The sequence below is a fragment of the Vipera ursinii genome, assembly GCF_947247035.1.
Source record: "Vipera ursinii genome assembly, chromosome: 6".
NCBI classification, from domain to species: domain Eukaryota; kingdom Metazoa; phylum Chordata; class Lepidosauria; order Squamata; family Viperidae; genus Vipera; species Vipera ursinii.
Window position 1 is genome coordinate 75,725,420 of NC_139515.1, and position 21,266 is coordinate 75,746,685.

The 21,266-nt window shown below is 40.2% G+C and overlaps 1 protein-coding gene across 1 annotated transcript in view; it reads right to left on the bottom strand.

Annotated features, from left to right (window-relative positions):
• Window positions 1–21,266, bottom strand: part of CACNA2D4 (calcium voltage-gated channel auxiliary subunit alpha2delta 4) — a gene marked incomplete at both ends in the record, with an annotated part of 176,079 nt that overhangs the window by 134,831 nt on the left and 19,982 nt on the right. Inside the window, 8 exons of the mRNA XM_083365389.1 lie at window positions 1,316–1,405; window positions 3,689–3,763; window positions 7,048–7,198; window positions 9,031–9,091; window positions 9,980–10,111; window positions 12,066–12,228; window positions 15,881–15,940; window positions 17,194–17,310. Coding sequence (XP_083221515.1) covers window positions 1,316–1,405; window positions 3,689–3,763; window positions 7,048–7,198; window positions 9,031–9,091; window positions 9,980–10,111; window positions 12,066–12,228; window positions 15,881–15,940; window positions 17,194–17,310 — 849 coding nt within the window. The remainder of the gene's footprint in view (window positions 1–1,315; window positions 1,406–3,688; window positions 3,764–7,047; window positions 7,199–9,030; window positions 9,092–9,979; window positions 10,112–12,065; window positions 12,229–15,880; window positions 15,941–17,193; window positions 17,311–21,266) is intronic.

Below are 21,266 nucleotides of genomic sequence, written 5' to 3' on the forward strand. Positions count from 1 at the left end.
TTCCTTCCCAAAGTAGTGTTTGCTGTACATCATCTGAAGGTTTGGGTGGAATACTGTATGCTAGATGTAAGCTTTTAAACTATGCGAATGAACCAGACCAGGAAATATACTTGGTTTAATTAAGTAAAGTACATTAGGCCTTAGCATTCCAAAGCTCTTGCTCTCATCTTCTCTAATGCCTCCCTTCCAACCCTTTCTACCTCTCCTATTCCTAGGAAAGCAGACCCAAGTGTTGTGATTCAGTGTCAGCTTGTGCTCCCAGCAGCTGAGTCCGATGAATCTGAGGAGGAGGAGGTGGGGGGGGGTTGGAGAGCCTTTGGTGTCAGAGGGAGGCTCTGATGCACTGCAGGACTCTCAGCCTGGTCCTTCCAGTCATGTTCCTCATGAGGCTCAGCTGTGTGAGTACAAGGTGTCAGAGTCAGAAGAGTCACAGCTGAATCTGATCAGAGACGCTAGAAGCAGAAGGCAAATCAATGAGGCAGTAGAGCAGAGCAGAGCAAATCAATGAGGCAACTCAGTGAGAGGAGGAGAAGGCAGTGAGAAGCCACGCCTTGGGACTGATAATAAAAGGGGAAGGTGTGGGCAGGGCTGGTTGCTGAAGGCAACCATTTGGAGACATTCTAAGGGAATCCTGGTCTGTTCTTGTTACTTCTGTTTAACTCTTGTTTGTTGACTTTTGTTTGATATTTTGATTCATTTATTGAAGGAAATATTCCGTTGCTTTTTTGTTTGAACTATAAATAAATTTGGCTTGGGTTTTTCCAGCCTATTGACTGTAAAAAGGAAAAAGGGGTTGTCCCTGACACACAAACAGGGCCGGTTGTAGGCTGGAACAGAACACCAACCAAATATGTTATCCTCTTGAACAAATATGAAATTGGAAATATATAGTTATGATTAAACACAAAAGCCAACTTCAGTGGTCTCCCTACTGAAGAAACAGAGTTCCAGGTTAATCTGCACCCTATCTATTAGGGTCATCTAGTCCCATAGGAGCTTGGCAATATGGGTTGTTTTTAGTCCCCAAACCACTCCTAATATCTATTTTGGTCACAGTGACAGAACTGTTTTATTGCTATCCTGAATCCAACACATAATAAATATGAACAAGTAAATCAACATTCTTAAAATAATAATGTCTGACCTGGTCTGCAGTTTGAAACATGTTCATCAGCAGGTTTTGGCCATGTCACAAGGAGTATCTGTCACCACTATCTCTCCTTCCTTTTCCTCCAGTGATTTGCAATAATCAGCACAATGCTGCAGGACACGGAAGCCAGTGTGCCCTTAAAAAGTGGAATATAAAGAGTCTTACCTCCCTCAGGATTTTGAAGGATTCAGTCAGGGCTTTGTTCACCTTCCCAACTCCTTTTGCTTGTAACTCGTGCACCAGCTGCTTGAAATGCTGAGCAAATGAGACATTAAAGGTGCTCTAATAGCAGTGATTAGAAACATTAGAGAAAGGATAATAAAGGAATGTCAAAACTTTAGAAAACTACTTAAAGAATAGAGATCTCTAGCACAAGCGATATATGAAGGGTCCTTGGTAACATCATCCGTGCTAATCTAGACTAAAATCCTAAAGTACAAATATTCTCCTTTATTGGCAAGCTATATATTTCAGCGTGGGACGCGGTAGCTCAGTGGGTTAGGACGCTGAGCTTGTCGATCAGAAGGTCGGCAGTTTGGCGGGTCGAATCCCGAGTGCCGCATAACAGAGTGAGTGCCTGTTACTCGTCCCAGCTTCTGCCAACCTAGCAGTTCGAAAGCATGTGAAAATGCAAGTAGAAAAATAGGGACCACTACGGTGGGAAGGTAACAGCGTTCCGTGCGCCTTTGGCGTCTAGTCATGCCGGCCACATGACCACGGAGACGTCCTCGGACAAACGCTGGCTCTTCGGCTTTGAAACGGAGATGAGCACCGGCCCCTAGAGTCGGAAACGACTAGCATGCATGTGCGGGGGAACCTTTACCTTTACTATATTTCAGCACTGGGACAGCTCCATTATTTGAGTTACCCATTTCCCCTTCTCCCACCCTTCTTTTCTATACAGATAATCCTCGACTTATGACCAATTACTGAACAACCATTCAAAGTTATAATGCAGCGGCCCCCAACCTTTTGGGCACCAGAGACCAATTCTGTGGAGACAGGTTTTTTCCACAAACCGGAGGGGGCATGGTTTTGTGTGCTGCCTGCATCCTGTGGATGGTGCTTCTCTTGTTTGCATGGCCCAGTTTCTGGCATGCCATGGCCCGGTGCCGGTCCACGGACCAGGGGTTAGGGAATCCCTGTTAAAATGGACCTCCCCAAAAGTTACTTATGATCTGTTTTCGAACTTATGAGAGCTGCACCCCTGTCATCATATGATTGCATTTTGGGTTCTTGGCAAGTGGCTCAGCTTTACAGAATGATCCAATGTCCTACAGGCATATGACCATGATTTGCAACACTTTTCAATTTCTGGCATTTACTTCTGGTTTCTGGCAAAAAATGCCCATTGGGGAAAATGGATACAATTAACAATTGTAGTGTTCACTTATTGTCCCCTACAAAAAATGTTGAAAAATCAGCTCCAGTGATGTGATGCCCAACTTACAAACATAATGACTTACAACAAAAAATCTGGTCCCAAATGTGGTCGTAACTTGAGGACTAGCTATATGGCCTCTGTGTCTGCTGCTTCCTACAATAATCTCAGGAAATCTTGCCCCTGACCTTCCCACTGCTTTCCTTTTTCCATTCCCTTACCTCCCTCTGGGCCACCATTGGCATCTACATATTGATCTCTGCCCGTTCCTTATTGCAACAATCTCAGAAATTCCCAGCTTGGCACATCCTACTAGTCCAGCTGTCCCCTAATTATTACAGTATTCTAATCAAGCTTTATTTTTTGTTTTTCTTCTCCAGATCTAGAAGTTATCTTTAATCTCAAATCTCCTGATGAAATTCACAATTTCTTTTAAATATTAATATTTTTTTATTCTCTGGGAGACTTTATACTACCAATAATTTATTCATTATTTAATCCCTCTTAATTGTAGTTATTGCAAGGCCACTGCTTTTTTTAAAACATCCCATATTTTTGAAATGTGTAGATTTTATGGTTCTTTGATTGAGGAAATACAAATTTGTCGTGAAAATGCATCCAGGGCTTTGGTTGATCTTAGTTATCATTTTTCTCTCTCCTTCCTTTTAAAACAAGCAAGCAAGCAAGCAAAAAGATTAAATGAAAAATGTTAGGGGGGGGAGATAAGGGGGCACACTGGCTGGGGAATCCTGGGAGTTGAAATCCACACATCTTAAATTTGCCAAGTTTGAAAAACACTCCTCCAATATTTTGGATTCTACATTTCTAGCTTCCGATCACGTGAATTATTTATTTATTTTATTTTATTTTAATTCCATTTATATCCCGCCCTTCTCAAAAGACTCAGGGCGGCTTACAAGCTTAGCAGTAAGAATTAATATCTAATATCATCTTTAGAGTCACTATTCCCTAAATAGGTTTAGATGACTGAACTACTTAGCTAACATTTGGGTATATTGTATAAAAATAGCCACAGAATTCACAGGGGTGGAAAAAGCATGGGTTAAATATGTTTTATAAAAGTTTATGGGCCTTTAAGTCCCCAGTGCTTACATGCCGTATTCAGCAGATAATGTCTTTTCAAGTTTAATACTTACCTCTCTGTTATCTCTGTCAGCTTGAACCAGGATTCCCTTGAAACACGACTCAATGTAATGAACATAGTCATTGTACTGTAAAGACAAAAGGAGGAAAATTACATGCTGTAATTCTTTTTTTTTAAAGAACTCTGAAAGCATGAGCAGATTTTATACTGAATAAAGAAGATCCCTTTTAGCTACAAACTGCCATCCTCTCTTTGAGAGCAAGGAATATGTTCTAAAATGCAAGGTGCTACAAAACAATTTTCTTTGACTTTTGGGAAGCAAATCTGAGCATGGATACGTAGGATATAAGTTGGTAATGTTCATTGATGTTTAAATAGTACATAGGGGAAAGAAAATGTAAATTAAGAAGCAAATAATCTTGGCTACATCTTCCTGTGTTTCTTTTCCTTAATCTGTTTCTCAGTTGAATTACATTTTCTAGTGTTTAGCTCTTTATTAGTCTTGCCAGTGCTTTTTTTTGTAAGAAAAAAAGGTGCCGGAACTCACACACATCATACAACCCACCTTGCCTACCCAACAAGGTTCCATCCAAAAAAGGTGCCGGAACTCCGTTCTGAGCGTTCTATGAGAAAAAAAAGCCCTGAGTCTTGCACTCTTCTGAATGCTGAATCAGGCAGTTTTGTTTGCTTCTGATAATGTTCTGGGTGCAGTTTCTTCCCATAAATGGTAATAGTCAACACAAGAAGGGTAAAATCCATAAGGAAATAAGGGAGACCTATTTATCATAACAGCTCTTTAGCAGTGAAACTCATGATTCAGAAAGGCTTTCTTTCACCGAAAGAGCTCAAGCAAAAGCTACATGGACACCTGTCTGGAATGCCTTCATTTGGGTTCCAGCACCCAAAGTTCTAAGGGTCTCCTTCCAATCTTGGAATGATCAGTCTAACCTTCCTTGCCTCAAAGATATATATTAAGAATTGCTCCCGAGGATTGTTGGTGAAGATCGAGGAGGAGGGCAAAGGATGCTGCCTGAATTAGTCTGTCGCCATGTTATTTCTCTTATTTTGGAAACATATCCCATGGGGCTGTTCTGCTTTTATCACAGCAACATATTGCTGTTCTGTTTCTATACTGGAAAAATCAATACCTCTGATCAGGCATAGAAATGGAAACCAATCTGATAATAATAATGACCCGCTCTAGATTTATTGCTACAGTCAGAATCGTTTGTTTGGCTCCTCTATAGTAGAATAAGAGTATTCTTCATTCAGTTAGTTTTCTCAGATTTTGTTTATGGATGCCCCAAATATAATGCCTGTCTCTTCAAAGACTGGTGAAGATTCGGGGGAGGAAGTTGCTTGAAGATTTTTTTGTTATTAGGGGGTGGGGGCAGAACTCAAGTCCCTGTGGAAGAAGATACTTTAAGAAAAGAGATTTCATACTTCCAAGTTGAGGAATTTTAAAGAAATTGGATGTCCATTTGTGCTTAAATTCTACAACTCTCTCTGTACTATCCCAAAGGGAAAATTATTTTGCTAGAGAACCTGGTGAGATGGCTGTATTAACTTCCTGACCAAAAAATAAATTAAAAAACCCCACAGTTATGCTTGCAAACTTCAGTCTGAATTATCTGCAGCACTATATTCAGAACAGGCTGGTATAATGCTCACTAAGAGTGCCCTTCTGAATGGGCTGGATTATCTGGGCTGGTCACTTCCATTATTTCAAGACAGTTGAGTTAATGGCCATGGTGGGAGGGATGATGGCAATTGTAATCCAGGACAAATAGTGGAGAAAACTGTTGAGAGAGTCCTGTTTTATAGTGCAACAGCTCAAGACAGTGTGCCACAGTTCCAAATGACTGGCTTCTGCTGCCCAAAACTGCTGTAAACAAGAGCATGAAGGAAGCCCAGCACAGGGGCTAGAATAGACAAAGATGGAAAGACTGCAGAGCAACAAAGAAATGAACAGAAAGCTCAGGAAAAAAAATCAAGAGAAACACACAGATGACAAACAGGTTACATACAACCTGTTGTACCTGCTGAGTTCTTTTATCTATTGACACAAGTGGTATCACCGTGCACCATTTTTAAAGTACAAGACAGTTCTTTACTTCAAGTGGCTTAAAATATAACCTTCATGAAAGGAAACAGGAAAGCAGAGACAGGGTTTCACCAAATATGATTATGCATTTGCTTCAGCTGCGCAAGCTTCAGCTTAGTGACAGGCTAAATTATTGAGAGAGACCCGGAATTACTTTAGGGCTCCAAATCAGGCAGAGTGGAGGAATAAAGTATTGGTTAGTGAGGCAAGTGCTGAGACAGCACAGTGGGGCTACCCAGGGATATTTCCACATTTGCTCTGCTAAATATCTCTCTTTCATACCTCCATGAATCCATCTTTTAAGGATAATATGCCACTGCCAGGGTTGCCCCTTTTTATGGGACGGGGGTGGGCAGAGGGTGATGTAAGGGCTCTCTTGCATTTTAATCTCATGAAATTACTCTTGAGAGTAAATATCCTGCCCAAGCCTGTTCAGACTCTTAATCTCATAGCAAAAGCTATTTTTAAAAACTGTTGTATGACCAAACCCAGATAAAATAATTCTATTTGAAACAAATACTGCAAGCTAAAGAGAGAATGTGGTTTCATCCCAGGATTCTTTATATATTTAGCCAGAATTTTTATTTACTTATTTATTTTGCAATAATATGTGAAGCTAAGCAATCAGGAAAATCACTTCTATAAAATGTAAAGGTAATCCACAAAGATGTCTGCTTTTCTTTTCTTTTTTAATAAAATAGAAGGATCCATCCATGTCCACAAGATGTAGTAAAAAAAAAAAGTCAAGGCGGTAACATTCCTCCCCCCATTTTATGTGTCAGATGTGTTGCAGCATATAAAAACAAATAGGTGGGCCATCAAGCACACTATTGTGGCCACCATCCTGGTTTTGACTATGTCCTGCAAACACACACCTGAGTTACAGTCTTTTGGAACGAGTAGTTTATGCTTTGAATATATCACATCTGATAGACAAAGGGCTGATTGTCCAATCATTTGTAACCATTCAATGCATACAGGCTTTACGAAAAGTAGACCTCATTGTTTGGAGGAACAATAGAGATTACCAAGCAAAGTTTCTGAATAAATAAACTGAACATCTAATGAAGATGATAATGTTCTGTTTGGCTTATATCCCATCATTTTTCCAGGAACACCCAAAAAGCATCTGGAAGTTGGAGTGAGATTGAATGACTGGTCCCAAGTTATCCAATGAATTTCCATAGCCGAGCATAGATTTGAGCCTTAGATTTCCCAGGTCACCATTTTAAACACATAACACTCCACACTGACCTACCGGTTGTCATTCTAAAGTAAAAGAGAACTTCAAGGAAAGAGATACTTACGGCAATTATATTGACAAAATCATTTTCTCCCAGTGTGTCCAATATAGTGACAACAGTGTGTTTAGCAATGGTAAGACGCAAACCCTTCATGCTTCCACTGATGTCCACCACAATCACAATATCTTTGGGTGATGTAGCTGCCTGGATATACCTTAAGACAGGTGTAGGATAGGAAAAGGAAGTCAGAAATATAAAGCAAACATGTTAACGGAGACACAGTGGAAAATTTGGACCAATCACAGCACTCATGATCCTAGGCTGAAAGTTGCTCCTCCTGGCTACTCTTCTTTCTTATTAATGTAGATACAGTGAATCTTTGATTTAAGAGGCTGATTGGGCAGGAGGAAATGCCCATTAAATTCCAAATTAAGACAATCAAAGCAATTTACCTTATTTGTATTATAGCATAAATAAATGGCATAAATCATGGAGAACGGCATAAAATGAGCATAACTTTAAGTATCTTGCTTGAATCGCTTCAGGTGCAGTGAACTTATCCTTTAAGGGTGGGGAGAAGGATATCTAAGTAAAAATTTGGACAATTGTACTTGTACAATAGGTCTTTCTTCTGAATACAAATGCATAAATTTGTCCAGACTTTAGGATTTTTCTGCTTCTCAGCAGTAAATTTATTTTGGAATGATTAGAGTTTAACTCATATGAGAAAAACAGACAATTTTTAGAGTTAGTAACTGAAATAGGGGATTCAATTTCAATAGTTTTAGTCATGTCAAGATGTGTACACAGTTTAGAGATGCCTTTTACAACATGCACGATTCTTCTGGATCACAATATTGGTGCACAAACAGTGTCTCCTTTTAATACCAACATCACACCTACTAAATCTCTTGATGTTTTCACAAAAATTAAAGAATTAAGTGGATATGAGTTTTTATTCAGCTATACAAAAAAGCCAAACAGTGGCTGAAAAATAATCATAAAAATTGTTTTATGGAAATGCACTGTGCTGGTCTCCAGGAACTTTGGGCATGACTCCCAGATATCCAAACGTTGTTGCCAAAATAATATTTTTAATAAGACACAAAGGAAATTATTCAACATTTAACTGAAAAGTGATTATAATACTTACATATTTAAATATAAACATAATCAAGTCCAATTTGTTAGTCCCATCCATTACTTTTGAGAGCATAATCCCTAGATTAATAGCCCCAAACTTGGAAGATTTAATTCTGGTAGTTTAGATTGATTTATAGAAGGTGGGTTCTCTATGAAAATCAGCAGCAGCAGAATATTGGTATCCACAAAATCCACAACTATAGTGGGTTTTTCATAAAGATAGTACTTGAGTTGCAACCATTTGTCTAGCCACTATTTGAAGTTACAATGGCACTGAAAAAATGAGTTACAACCAGTCCTTGTACTTACAACTGCCACAACTTTCACATGGACATGTGATCAACATTTTGGTGTTTGGCTGAAACAAGGTTTTAACCAGAATGCAGTACCTAGGGTATCACTGAGATGGGAATGAAAAAATGGAAGGGGTAATTGTCTTAATGCTTTTTTTTAAAAAGAAAGCTATTGTATTGTACAAAACAATTTTATAATGTTCCAGTACAAAAGACCTGAATAGAAGCTCATGGATGAACTGTGGAGACTGTGGTGCTCTCCAGTTGTTTGCTTAAAGGTAAAGGTAAAGGTAAAGGTTCCCCTGCACATGTGTGCTAGTCGTTTCCAACTCTAGGGGCTGGTGCTCATCTCTGTTTCGAAGCCAAAGAGCCAGCGCTTGTCTGAGGACATCTCTGTGGTCATGTGTTGTTTGCTTGCAAACGTTTATTACCCAACTAGGTAACATCATCAATGTACTGCTGATATTGTGCACTGATGATGTTATCTAATTGGGTAATGAAATGTCTGCAAGCAAACAACCAAGCTCAGAGGGCATCAAGGACTCCACAGAACAAAGAAGGTCCACTAAAGCAAATACATGAACATTGGTTTCTTCCTTCTAAATCTCACCAGCCTCGATTTCTGCAGTCAAAGGAAAGGACTCCATTTTCATCTGGTATCCATTTTATTCCTGAAGAGACAACACAAGACATTTGCTAAAGATCTAGTACACAGATTTTACAATGTAAATATCAGGATTTCTCTGGGTTTTTTAAAGGTAGGCTACTTTTCAGAGATAGAATCTAATTAATGAACATTTTTTACTTCAGTGCGATTTTTAATCTTGCCATTACAGGTTACCAGTTGTCTTCCGGGTGAGGTTCAAGGTCTTGGTTATGATCTTTAAGTCCTTACATGGCATGGGTCCGGGATACCTCGAGGACCACCTGCTGCCGGCGTCAACTCCCCTCCGCCCTGTGCGTGCCCACAGAGAGGGCCTCCTCAGGGTGCCTCCGGTCAGGGAATGTCGACTGGTGGCCCCCAGGGGGAGGGCCTTCTCTGTGGGTGCTCCGGCATTATGGAACCAACTGCCGGTTGAGCTCCGGATGGCATCGGACCTCCGATCCTTCCGTCGCGGGTTGAAGACCTACTTGTTTGAGTTAGCTGGTCTGGCCTGATGGGGAATATGGGTTTTTAATTGGTTTTTATTATTCTATTATTGCTGTATTTTAATTGGGCATGGTTTAATTCTCTTTTAATTTTTGTATAGCTATTTATATATGCCCTGTGAACCGCCCTGAGTCCCTAGGGAGAAGGGCGGTATAGAAATCGAATAAATGAAATGAAATGAAATGAAATTGTGATTTTACAGATGTTGACATTTTTGACCTTAATAATCATATTATCAGAATTTTGTAATACAGGGTAGGTGTGTATTAGAAAAATAAACCCATCAAACTCAGTAAAATCATACCGATTCTCAGCTTCCTTTATTCAGGAAAAATGACTTTTGATTTACTCTACTTCTTAGGTAAAACCTAACATGTGGAAAAATGAAGACAGAACTAAGACCTGTCACCTGGATAAAGCCTGAAGAATCCTGTTGAGCTGCCAAAATACTGCCAAGTGAGAGTTGGGTCTCGTTCAAAGTTCTCCACAAAAACAGCATCTAAGGCTTCTGACATGTAAATACCATTCACAATGTCGGGGTCTAAGGGAAAAAGAATCAACTTTATTCAGTAAAAGAAGAACCACCTTTTGAAAAATGATAAGCATGATGGAATGATACTGAACTGTTTACAAATTAATTAACATCTATTCAAGCTTCTCCCTAAAGCAGCCATGTCAAAACCGCAACATCACGTGATGTCGCACGACGTATCAGAACTTTTTCCCGATTGCCGGCAATGGGATGGGCGCGGTTTCCTCGTGATGCATCTGGCCCATCGGCTGGCAGTTTGATACCCCTGCCCTAAAGCATCAACATGTAGCATATGGAAATATAAGAAGCTGCCTTATACTAACTATTGATCCATCTAACCAAGAGTTTTACTTTATTTGGGATAGTGAGCTATAGGCTAAAATTTGTTATTTGAAAGTGGGATGGAAAAGCTGTGTTGTATGTGTAATAAACTACATTAGGCTGGCACATCTATGACCAAGTTCAAAAATTTAAACAAGAAGGTGGGGTTATAGTGGGCTTCCTAATCTAAATCATCACCCCTCAAGATAAAGTTTGCTAAGTTCTGCAAATGAAGTACCTCTGTTTCGAAGTATTAAAAGTACCCCTATTCTTTGAAAACTGTTAAAATAGGCACATTCTCTGCAAAACTGTCACACCAGATTTGGAAAGAATCTGGCTATTTTAATATTTCAGAAAGACATGGCTCATTCATGCTAACATGTTTCCCAAAGCATCACTTCAAATTTTTTGTACTTGTTCTAAGTCTAATTTTACATCCGAACAAACAGAAAATTGGCTGCCGATCTGCTTCCAAGTACAATTCAAGGTATATAGGTGATCACCTTTAAAGCCCTTCATGGCATGGGTCCAGGTTACTTGAGGGACCATCTCACCTCACTAGGATTGGCCAGTCCCACTTGTGCCAGCAGAGGAGACTTGCTGTGGGCCCCGTAAGACTGATTATTCTGGCTGGTGGGGTACAGGAGGAGGGCCTTCTCTGCTGTTGCTCCTGCCCTCTGGAACATTTTGCCCCCCCCCCCATGTAAGGTTGGTCCCAAACCTTCCATCCTTTTGTAAGGGCCTAAAGGCCTGGCTCTGCCAGTTAGCATAGGGCCCCAATGGGGGAACAGCACAGGGGAGGTGGTTGATCAATTAACAACAGATTTCCCCCCCCCCCATTCCACCTTGCCCTCCCCTTGTGTCCTTAGATTTTAATCTTTGGTTTTATTTTTTTATGTTTTAATGTAGATATATTTTTATGGCTGTAAGCCACCCATACTTACCCTTTGGTAAGATGGGCGGCCAATAATTTTTATAAAGTAAATAATAAAATAAAATAATAAAGTAAAATATATTTAAATTGGGACACTAAAATGACAGGCTTCCTAAGATTGCATTAGCCCTGACCCTACCAACCTTTCATAAAAATTTCCTGATAAAGGAGCCCTAATTCTCCAGAGCTACCAGACGTTTAGATAGCACCTAATATGTTATTGTTACTATTTATAAGATTTCTTGTTGTCAGCCATTATGGGTTTTTATGCTTTTGCAGTAATGGGGTGTTGGTGTTGGTGATAATATTGTTAATATGCTGTTAGCCACTTAGAGTCATATTTGCAAAATGGCACCCATATAAACTGAACAAAGAAACAAATATTGGAATGAGGAAAAGAATAGCTCACTCTTCATTTCTGTGCTTAATTAATAATAAAACTGTTATTAACTATTTCTTAATGTCTAAATATTATCCCCCTTTAAGCTACAACACATGCATTCTTCTCCTGAAGTTGCATCTTTAAAAATTCTGCATCCAATTCTAGCAACCAGCAATACTACATGGTATATACTTGCATGCATACAACATACACATGTATGATTGCAGTCCACTTCTTTATCTTTATTTATGACATGTGCATTGAGCCTTGGCTGTCACTTTCATGCCAATTTTACAATAAAACTATAGAAAAAAAAAGAAACAAACCTTTGTTGTAGACATTGGTTGGAAGCTGTATATTACTGCATGTTGTGTTCACTGGCAAATTATTGAAATGCTCATTTGGCTCCAGAATGAATTCATTCCCAAGTGACACATAATTACCCTTTTCATCCTTTTCGTTAATCAAAACAGCATTGTAATAATCAAACTGGAAGTGAAGAAAAATACAAAAATGAATGAATACATAATTTTTAACAGCTAAAATTCATGCTGAACTTTACATTTTGATTTGAAATGAGTTCTTGGATTCTATTAAAATCAAGACTGCTTGGTGAAAATAATTGCATCTCCAAATGCAAGTGTTTGCATAGAGAAAGATCCCTTAACAGATCAGGCCACAAAGACTTGTGAAAGATTCAGTAAAAGAATGCTTCAGTAGCAAGAATAAAAGGCAAGTATGAGGTTTCGGAGGGTGCCCAAATTTAGTTAGATTATTCAGATTATTTTTTGGGACAAAGAAAATAAAGCAAGGTTAACCATTCCAATACACATAGGGTTTTTCCTGACTTTCCTTCTTTTGGAAACAGTGGGAAACATGCAGGAGGTTATATGAGTCGTTTCCACTGAAACCATTGCAAGACTGCACTGCTATGATTGCCACCGTGGCTATTTTCAACCAACCCTTCCTCCAGTTCACACATACATGCTTCTCTCCAGCCTGCCCTCACTATAGTCTTGCAACTAAGTTAAGCCAGGAATCAGGAGATCATGACTGAAGAACCCATGTCTCTCCATCCTAAACAGCCAGAGGTAAAGCAGAGATGCCGGGTATGAAGCCATAGAAAGAAAGCTCACTTTGGCTTTTCCCCCATTGCTTCCATGAGAAATGGACAGGTTGGCAGATGGAAGAGAGAAGACTTGGTAGCTTAAGCCAGAAAGCTCAGGAGGAAGTACTGTGGCAGGCCCTCACGAGCAGTAATTACACAGAGTCCCTTGGAGCTGGGCTGCTAATAAATTCAAATTAATAAATACAGTAGTGAATTCTGGGGGTAAAGTTTTCTCTGCCTCCTATGTTGAGCCTGGTTTCTTTAAGTTAAAAAAAAGAAAAGAACAAGAGGTGGAAATGGCACAAGTGCCTTAACATAGTTACTGGATTAATCCATTTTTAATGTACTGGATAGTACATTATGCATATTTTAATGTACTGCATTGTACAATGTGGCAGCATAAGCAGTTTGAGGTGCCTCCAAGGTAAGCTGCACTGGGTGCCAGTTGGCTTCCACATCCAAATCAAGGGATTGGTTATTACCTTCACCACAAGGGATCAGCTTACCTACCTAAGTAACCATCTTGTTCCTATTTTAGGGCAGGCAGCAAAGTTATGTTGTGGACCTCTCAAAGAGAGTTCTAAGATGGCGGCGCCTGGATCGGCTGCGGCTGCATTGGCTCTCGAAGGCAGCAAGGTCTGACTGCTGGCCCAGTAACGGATTCTATTGCAAATCAGGGCTGTTTCTGAAGGAGGCAGAGGAGGAGAGGTCCCGAGGCTTATGGAGCGAAGGAACTGGATGAGGCTGTTGGCAGGCGCAGAGGATGGGAGAGAAGCTTTTGGAGGAGTTGTTATTGGTGGCAACGTGCTCCAGGGGCAAAAAGAATCAAGGCCTCTTTAAGGGAAAGGTGGAAGAGACAGGATCAGAAAAAGAAAAGGAGGCAAGGTTGTCGTGGAGGAATACAAGCTAATTTGAGGGCTAATCCACATGGAGCTCCATTTCCATCTGTCCTGTTTGCCATCATTCGCTCCCTAGAGACTAAAATGGAAGATCTGTAACTTGAGCTGAACCAGGAGTGTATATCAGAGTTGGTGAACCTTTGAGAGCTGTATGCAACAAAATTTCATTTTGATGTATGCCGATTGGTGTACATTCACAGTGATAATAAAGTTGTTGTTGTAAAGAGTTATGATTGGTGCAGTCTCTTAAGAGAACCTTTTGTTTTTTAACTTTGCTTTTACGTGTGGATTTTATATAATTTTATCATTTTATTTGTAAACTGCTCAAGAGTCACACAAGTGTGATGGACGGCAAAGATGTCTGACAAATAAACCAAATGGAATGCCTTCAAACAACTTGCTAAGACAACATGTAGCATTACAATATTCTACATCTATTCTTAGTCAACACCAGTTGGCAGTAGTCAACTAACTAGGTTAAATGTGTTGTGTGTAACACCATCAAAGAGAATTCATTGTAGCCATCTAAAGCAAGAGGAACCTGAGATCCAGCTCACTGGGGCAAAAATCATTGAGTAAACTTTACAAATGAACAGAGATTTTAGCCTTATATGTTTACCTTGCATTTGAAGTGAATATTTGTGCTGAATAGTTTTAGACTTCTGTATTCAGGAATGAATCATATTCTAAAGGTGAGGAGATCCCACTATTTGAACTTTGTGCTCTTTTCTTCTTCACATTCGCTAAAAATGTTCCAATTTCATTTAGTTCAACATATTTCACTTTCAGTAACTAGATATATATTATGGCTAGAACCTGTACGTTTGCAAATCCCCTGTCAGATTAAACTTAGCACAGTCAAGCAAGAGTAGTATTGCCAAGATAAGCATGACCTATTCATGAATATATTTGCATAACATTGCGTCTACATAAAAAAGTCTATCACATTTATGGCATCCATTTGATGTTTTATTTTATTTATTTATTTATTTATTTATTTTATTACATTTATATCCCGCCCTTCTCCGAAGACTCAGGGCGGCTTACAAGCTTAGCAGTAGCCTTCATTCTATGTATATGCCTGCTTGTTAGGGCTTTCACACACACCCCAAGCGGCATTATTACAAAGTCAGCTTATTGCCCCCAACAATCTGGGTCCTCATTTTACCTACCTCGGAAGGATGGAAGGCTGAGTCAACCTTGAGCCTGGTGGGATGAGAACCTGCACTAATTGCAGGCAGCTGGTGTTACTTAAGGAGGCATCAGCCCACTGCTCCACCAAGGCTCTTATGTTCTCTCCATACCACATAGAAGTATCATTGGTTTGACTCAGAAAAATACCATAATGCTTTCATTCATACTTAACAGCCTCTACCACTGTGGTCAGTTTTAATAGCATTATTTTTAATTTTAATACCATTTTTAAAACATCAGTGCTCTGCAGTGGTTATCACTACAGGCTGCAACTACGGCTTTAGATAAGTTCATAGTCAAAGTCAGATTATACAGGGAAAAGAAATTAGTTTACATATACTTACTCAGTTCCTTAGCAATTCTAATTTTAGACATTGACTGATCACTTTAAATGGGCTGATACACATCACAGACAAGCTGTCAACTTTGTTCCCAAACATAAATCAATATCAGCCAAAGAATCAGAAGAATGCAACAGCTGGCCCTACCAAGGAAGTAAATTTAATATGGCAGAGAGCATAGATGTCTTTGAAAAGCCAGTGGCTAAGAGTGATGGACCTGTGACCCTCCAGATGTTGAGAGGCTACATCCTCCTGTATCACCAGCCTTAATGCTGGCCCCAACCAAAGTTGTCATCCTTTAATACAGGGGTCTTCAAACTTGGCCCTTTTATGACTTGTGGACTTCAATTCCCAGAATTCCTCAGCCAGCGTGCCTGGCTGAGGAATTCTGGGAGTTGAAGTCCACAAGTCATAAAAGGGCCAAGTTTGAAGACCCCTACTTTAATATTTAGAGGACTACAGCTTCCCCACTTTGCCATAATTAGTTGGATGCCTTTGTTGGACACAGGTTACCAGTTGTCCAGCAAGAGTTCTACATGAGACATAATTTGACTTTACAACAGATTATCTGAACTTAAATGATATCATATATCTTTTACCTGTAATGATGAGTTATATTCATGGTAAACATCAGCATCTTCTGCAGCTTCAACTAACCGCTATAACAAAGAAAGAAAAAGGGAACTTAAGGGTCCATAAATGGAAGCAACAATAAAAGCAGCACATCTACATGTGTATATGTGTGTTTGCAAAATATTTAAGATGGCAACTACAACCATGCTGTCAAAGTCCCAAATCCTTTTTACACACAATGCACACTAAAACAGGGCATGGTTCCAATTGTACTTCAATGGTTTCCATCTTTGATTTTGTTCTTTCCCCACAGATGATCCTGGCCCAATCCATAAATCTACTGTTTGCTTATTAGGAAAATTAACCATCATCTTGCAGGGACCCATAAGGGTGGGATATTGGGGGTGGTTGGCATGGAAAGAATGCATACAATAAAAATGAAAATATCATTTTTTTCCAAATGTATTGTTTTTCTGGTCTTAACGTCATGTTGGATTGCCAGTAAAGGAGAGCATTGCTAAGCATCATGGCATGTATATGTGAAGTAGAGATAGGTAGCTAAAGCCATTCCACAGTTTGCTGAAATACAACTCCCAGCATTCCTTTGAACTTTGTTCCTTCTTGTTTCTTTCATCTTAATTATTAGTTTATGTTAGATATTTTAGTTTTTTTAGTGGAAAAAAAATCTAATAGTTATCTAAAAAAAGATGCAAAGGATGCTAACATTCCTGTCTTGTGATGAAGGCATTTGTACCTATTGAAATTATAGCTTTAAGATCAAAATGAAAGACAGAATATACTACATTACATGGTTTGGGGGAAAATAAAATCTATGAATCACTGGAACATAGAAAGCTGCCTTATAGCCCGTCAAATGGACATTTCAGTTAATGCAATATTATTTTTTCTGACTGGCACTAAATGGGTAGGAGATTGGTGTGTGTTTGTGTGTGGGGGTGTGTGTTTGTTTGTTTGTATGTGTAGGTCTCTCTGTGTGCATTTATTATATGTATATATTACACACACATATATATACTGTATGTGTAAATATATATATACACAATGTGTATATACATATATATGTTTGTATATTCTGTAACTCTGTGTGTGTGTGTATGTGTGTGTGTGAGAGAAAGAGAGAGAGGGAGGGAGGGAGGGAGGGAGGGAGGGAGGGAGGGAGTGTGATAACTGAATTATTTCTTACCAAATCTAAACCTACACTTTATGTAGTGGTACACTACGCTGTGTTTAGAAGCCATTGTGCATTCTTTTTTTCCCCACATTTCTTTATTTTTCTTACTTCCAAGTAGATAAAAGTTGGGAGCCAAGTAGTCCTTACCTCAACAGCTTCTACTTTTCTATGTAGCATTCTTGACATTTCTTTAGAGAATAACTTTACCAGCTCCAAGCCATCTACCTCTTTGATCTTTAGATTTGGTTCCACATCTTTATACTTCTATCAAACAAACAGAAGGACAAACAGCCGAGATTTTCAGTAACCACAATCTGGACTCTAGTGAACAATGGTTTTAAAAACGCTCATGCATCAAATGTATTCATAAAAATCTTTTTCAGACTTCAGGATTTCAACTTCACCTCTTTTGGTTCCGAGAAAGCTTAGGAATTCATGGATGTCAGACCAACCATGGATTTGTCTGAGACCATCTGTTTTCATCAGTGGTCACCAGAGAGCAAAGGATGGCATTCCAGCTACTGTTTTACCCACCCACGTATCCTCCCCCTTTGTTTTCAACTATTCCTTTCATTTCATATTTTCACGGTGAGAAGGGAGTCACCGTGCAGAAGGTCAGCAAAGCTGCTCCCCAGATCTACTGTGATCTACTGTGAAGGAGGATGACAAGTTGCAAAGTGCCCTAACTTTGGAAGGGAAACCTAAGAGCTGGGAGCCTGGGGGAGTTTGTAAATCACGCATGTCTGCCTCTGAGGAAATGTTGCAAAAGTATCTTCACAGCATTTTATTTAGAGGAGCAGCTGATGTGCAAGATAATCATTAGCTCAAGTTCTCCACAAATCACATGGCATAGCGGGGCAGAGTTATAAGCTCAGATAGCTGCAACACTGGTTTGAGGAAGAAGCCATAATTAAAAGGGGGAAAAAATAGTGAGATGAATAGTCGAGGATTCTGTGTGTCCAATGACTGTTTTACTCTTCTTCAGAGAAAGCAGTGAAGGCCAGTGGCGTAGCGTGGGTTGTCAGCACCCGGGGCAAGGCAACCGGAAGCGGAAATAGAGGGGCGGGCGGGCGTTGATGTCACGGCACTGCTGAAAAGACGCGCCCCGCAGCGGTGTAGACTTTCCAAGAAGAGTCGCGCGCATGCGGGATGCTTCCGGGTCCCTCTCGAGGGTGGCTGGGCGGGGCTCCGACCTGCAAGAGCCGCTGCATTCAAGCTCGCATGTGAGCCCCGCTAAATAAAGCCACGCATGCGCACGAAGCTAGGCCGGCCAGCCAGCGGGTCCGTCTTCGCTCGGCCAAACCTGCCAGGGCGCCTGCGGGGCGCTTGCGGTTGGCCTGAGCCTGGGCGGAGAGTTGGCCGCTTCTATTTATTTTATTCAGTTTATGTGGCTGCCCATCTCACCTGCCGGACTCATTTCGCTTTGCAAGAAAGAACAGCTCGAGAGCGGAGCCAAGCCAACTCTGTGCAGCCCTTGGGGCTCCCTGAGCAGCTCAGTGCGAGCGCGCCCCCCCAGATGTTGCGCCCGGTGCGGCCGGCCCCCCCTGCACCCCCCACGCTACGCCACTGGTGAAGGCTATGATGAGTAGCAAACACCTTGAGAAATAAAGAAGGGACGAAGAGGTGAGACAAAAATAGAAATGAGCCTTCTATCCAATAGGCTGGATAGAAGCTGATAGCACCATGCAGGTTTTGCAGGATTAAAGACAGTCGGTCTCTCCATCCGTGCTGGTGCTAATAAAGAGAAATAAGGAGGAAGTGAAGCTGATGACAAAGGTTAGCTGATTGACACTGCCAAGCAGCAAGGTTAATGAGTGATAATTTAGCACTGATAACAATATACGGAGAGCCAGTTTTGTCTAGTGGTAAGGCACCAAATTGGGAGACTGTGAGCTCTAGTCCAATTTTAGACGTGACAGCCAGTTGGATAACTTTGGTCCAGGCACTCTTTCTCATCTCATTGGACTGTTGTTGTGAGGAAATGGGAACAGGAGGCATATGAGGTATGCTTGCCATCTTGAGTTACTTTTTAAAAAATAATAAATACAGAAAATAAATAAAAGGAAAATAAATAAAATAGGCAAAGGGCTGAACAGAGTAGCAAGTTTACAATTAATACCCAAGCTCTCCTGTTCCTCCCCCCCTCCTTAAAGTCTGTAGATATGTTGTGCCCACACAGCAGTTCAGCCTGCTAGTATTTCAAAGAGTTTAATCAGCAGAATGAGATGATCCCATCACAAAAATGCATGCTACGTGCCTGGCACTCCTGCTGTGTGCTTCTGTACAGAAATATAGATACAGATACGTACAGATATGTACATTACAAAAACAAAGCACTATTAGCAATGATAAACCAGTGATAACTGAGGGCAGCAAGTTTCTCAACAGGTATATTGATGAATGATAGTTAACATTTTGTCCCTCATGAGCCGTACAGATGGTTTTAACTACAAAAAAGATGAATAAGACCTGCATAATTTGAGATGCATAATTTGAAGTATTCTTAATACAGTCTGTTCAGGATCAGGATGAAAGGAAATTGCTTCTTCTTCTTTGCAGAGAAATACATTTGTGCACACCTCTAATTAGCTAATGCTATGTAATCTCATAAAGGCACTTACTCCTCTCTTAATCCGAGTGCCTTCTTCAACCTTGAAAACACTTTCGTTGGTCAGAGAACTAATATGAACCAGATTCTAAAAATGGAAATCTCCTATCATAATACTATAACATTTAGCTAGATTAACATTTGAAACATGGACTTTTTCCAGACAAAGAGTTCCTAAGGCCTACGTCCAAAGGCATTGTAAGCTAAACTAGTCTTTCTTTTCCTTTTTAAAATGGTACAACTGGTGGAAAAGAAATAAGTGCTACATATACAGGAGAGAACCATCTGGACCCCTTCAATCCTCATTCAACCTCAGTGGACAACATTGCCGGATTCTACTGCTAAAAAGATGTCTATGTCTTGGAGCATAAGAGATTTTCCCTAGTCATTTTCTTTTCTTTGTGCATAGTTTTATATATTCTATTGGCAGTAACAGGTTTCACTTAAGCCATTACTCAAATTTGAAAGCTAGCAGACAGAGATTTAAGGACACAACTCTTTGATAGTTTAGTTCAGGGGTAGGCAACCTCGGCTCTTTTATGACTCATGGACTTCAACTCCCAGAATTCCTGAACCAGTCATGCTGGCTCAGGAATTCTGGGAGTTGAAGTCCACGAGTCATAAAAGAGCCGAGGTTGCCTACCCCTGGTCTAGTTTTATTATAGATACTTAGAACAGGAAACCAAAGCCGTAAGCCAAATGACATACGAACCCAGTTCAAGTTTTAGTTCTCTTTTTCTTGCTTGTGCAACTCAATGGACTGCACATTTCTCAAGAATGGGGGCTATTGACATCTATACAGTGTTATTTATTTATGAAATTTATTTGCTGCCCATCTTGTATCCAACAACTCTGAGCAGCTTATTGGTCTCAGATTCTCGGATTCTTTGCATCTAGCCTCAGTCCTTATAGCCCTGCCAGTTATCATGCTCCCTCTTGTTTATTTTTTTCCAAAGATGAAATTTTTCAAGCACTACATGCAATCTTTTCTTATATAGGGATGTAACAATTTCTGTACCTTTGATCTCTGAGGTTGCTCTTTTCCATGTCTTTCATGCTATACTTTTCTATATGGTGGTCAGAATTATGTATAACGTTGCAAGAGTGCTTATATTGATTATTTTACCACCACCATCCTTCATAATAATAATAATAATAATAATAATAATAATAATAATAATAATAATAATAATAAACCTTTATTGTCAAAGTACAACATGTGTACATTGAGATTAGCTGAGCCTCCCCCGTGCTCTCTCCCCCCAACACACAGTGACAACAAACCCTCCATCCTACCACACCATGTGAACCAACTACACCACACACCGGCCTCCCAAGTCAATTCTGCATAAGATTATGTCCCATTTAAAAGCCTAACAGCCCACGGATAAAAGCTATTTTTCAGCCTGTTGGTACGGCTGGCTATACTCCTATATCTCCTACCCGATGGTAGGAGAGTAAAGAGATACCGTCCAGGGTGTGAGTCATCCCTGAGAATCTTCCTCACCCTTCCAAGGCAACGAGCCCTGGCGATGTCATCCAGTGGTGTCAGGGGACAGCCCACAATGTCTTGTGCTGTGCTCACTACCCTCTGTAATACTTTCCTATCCGC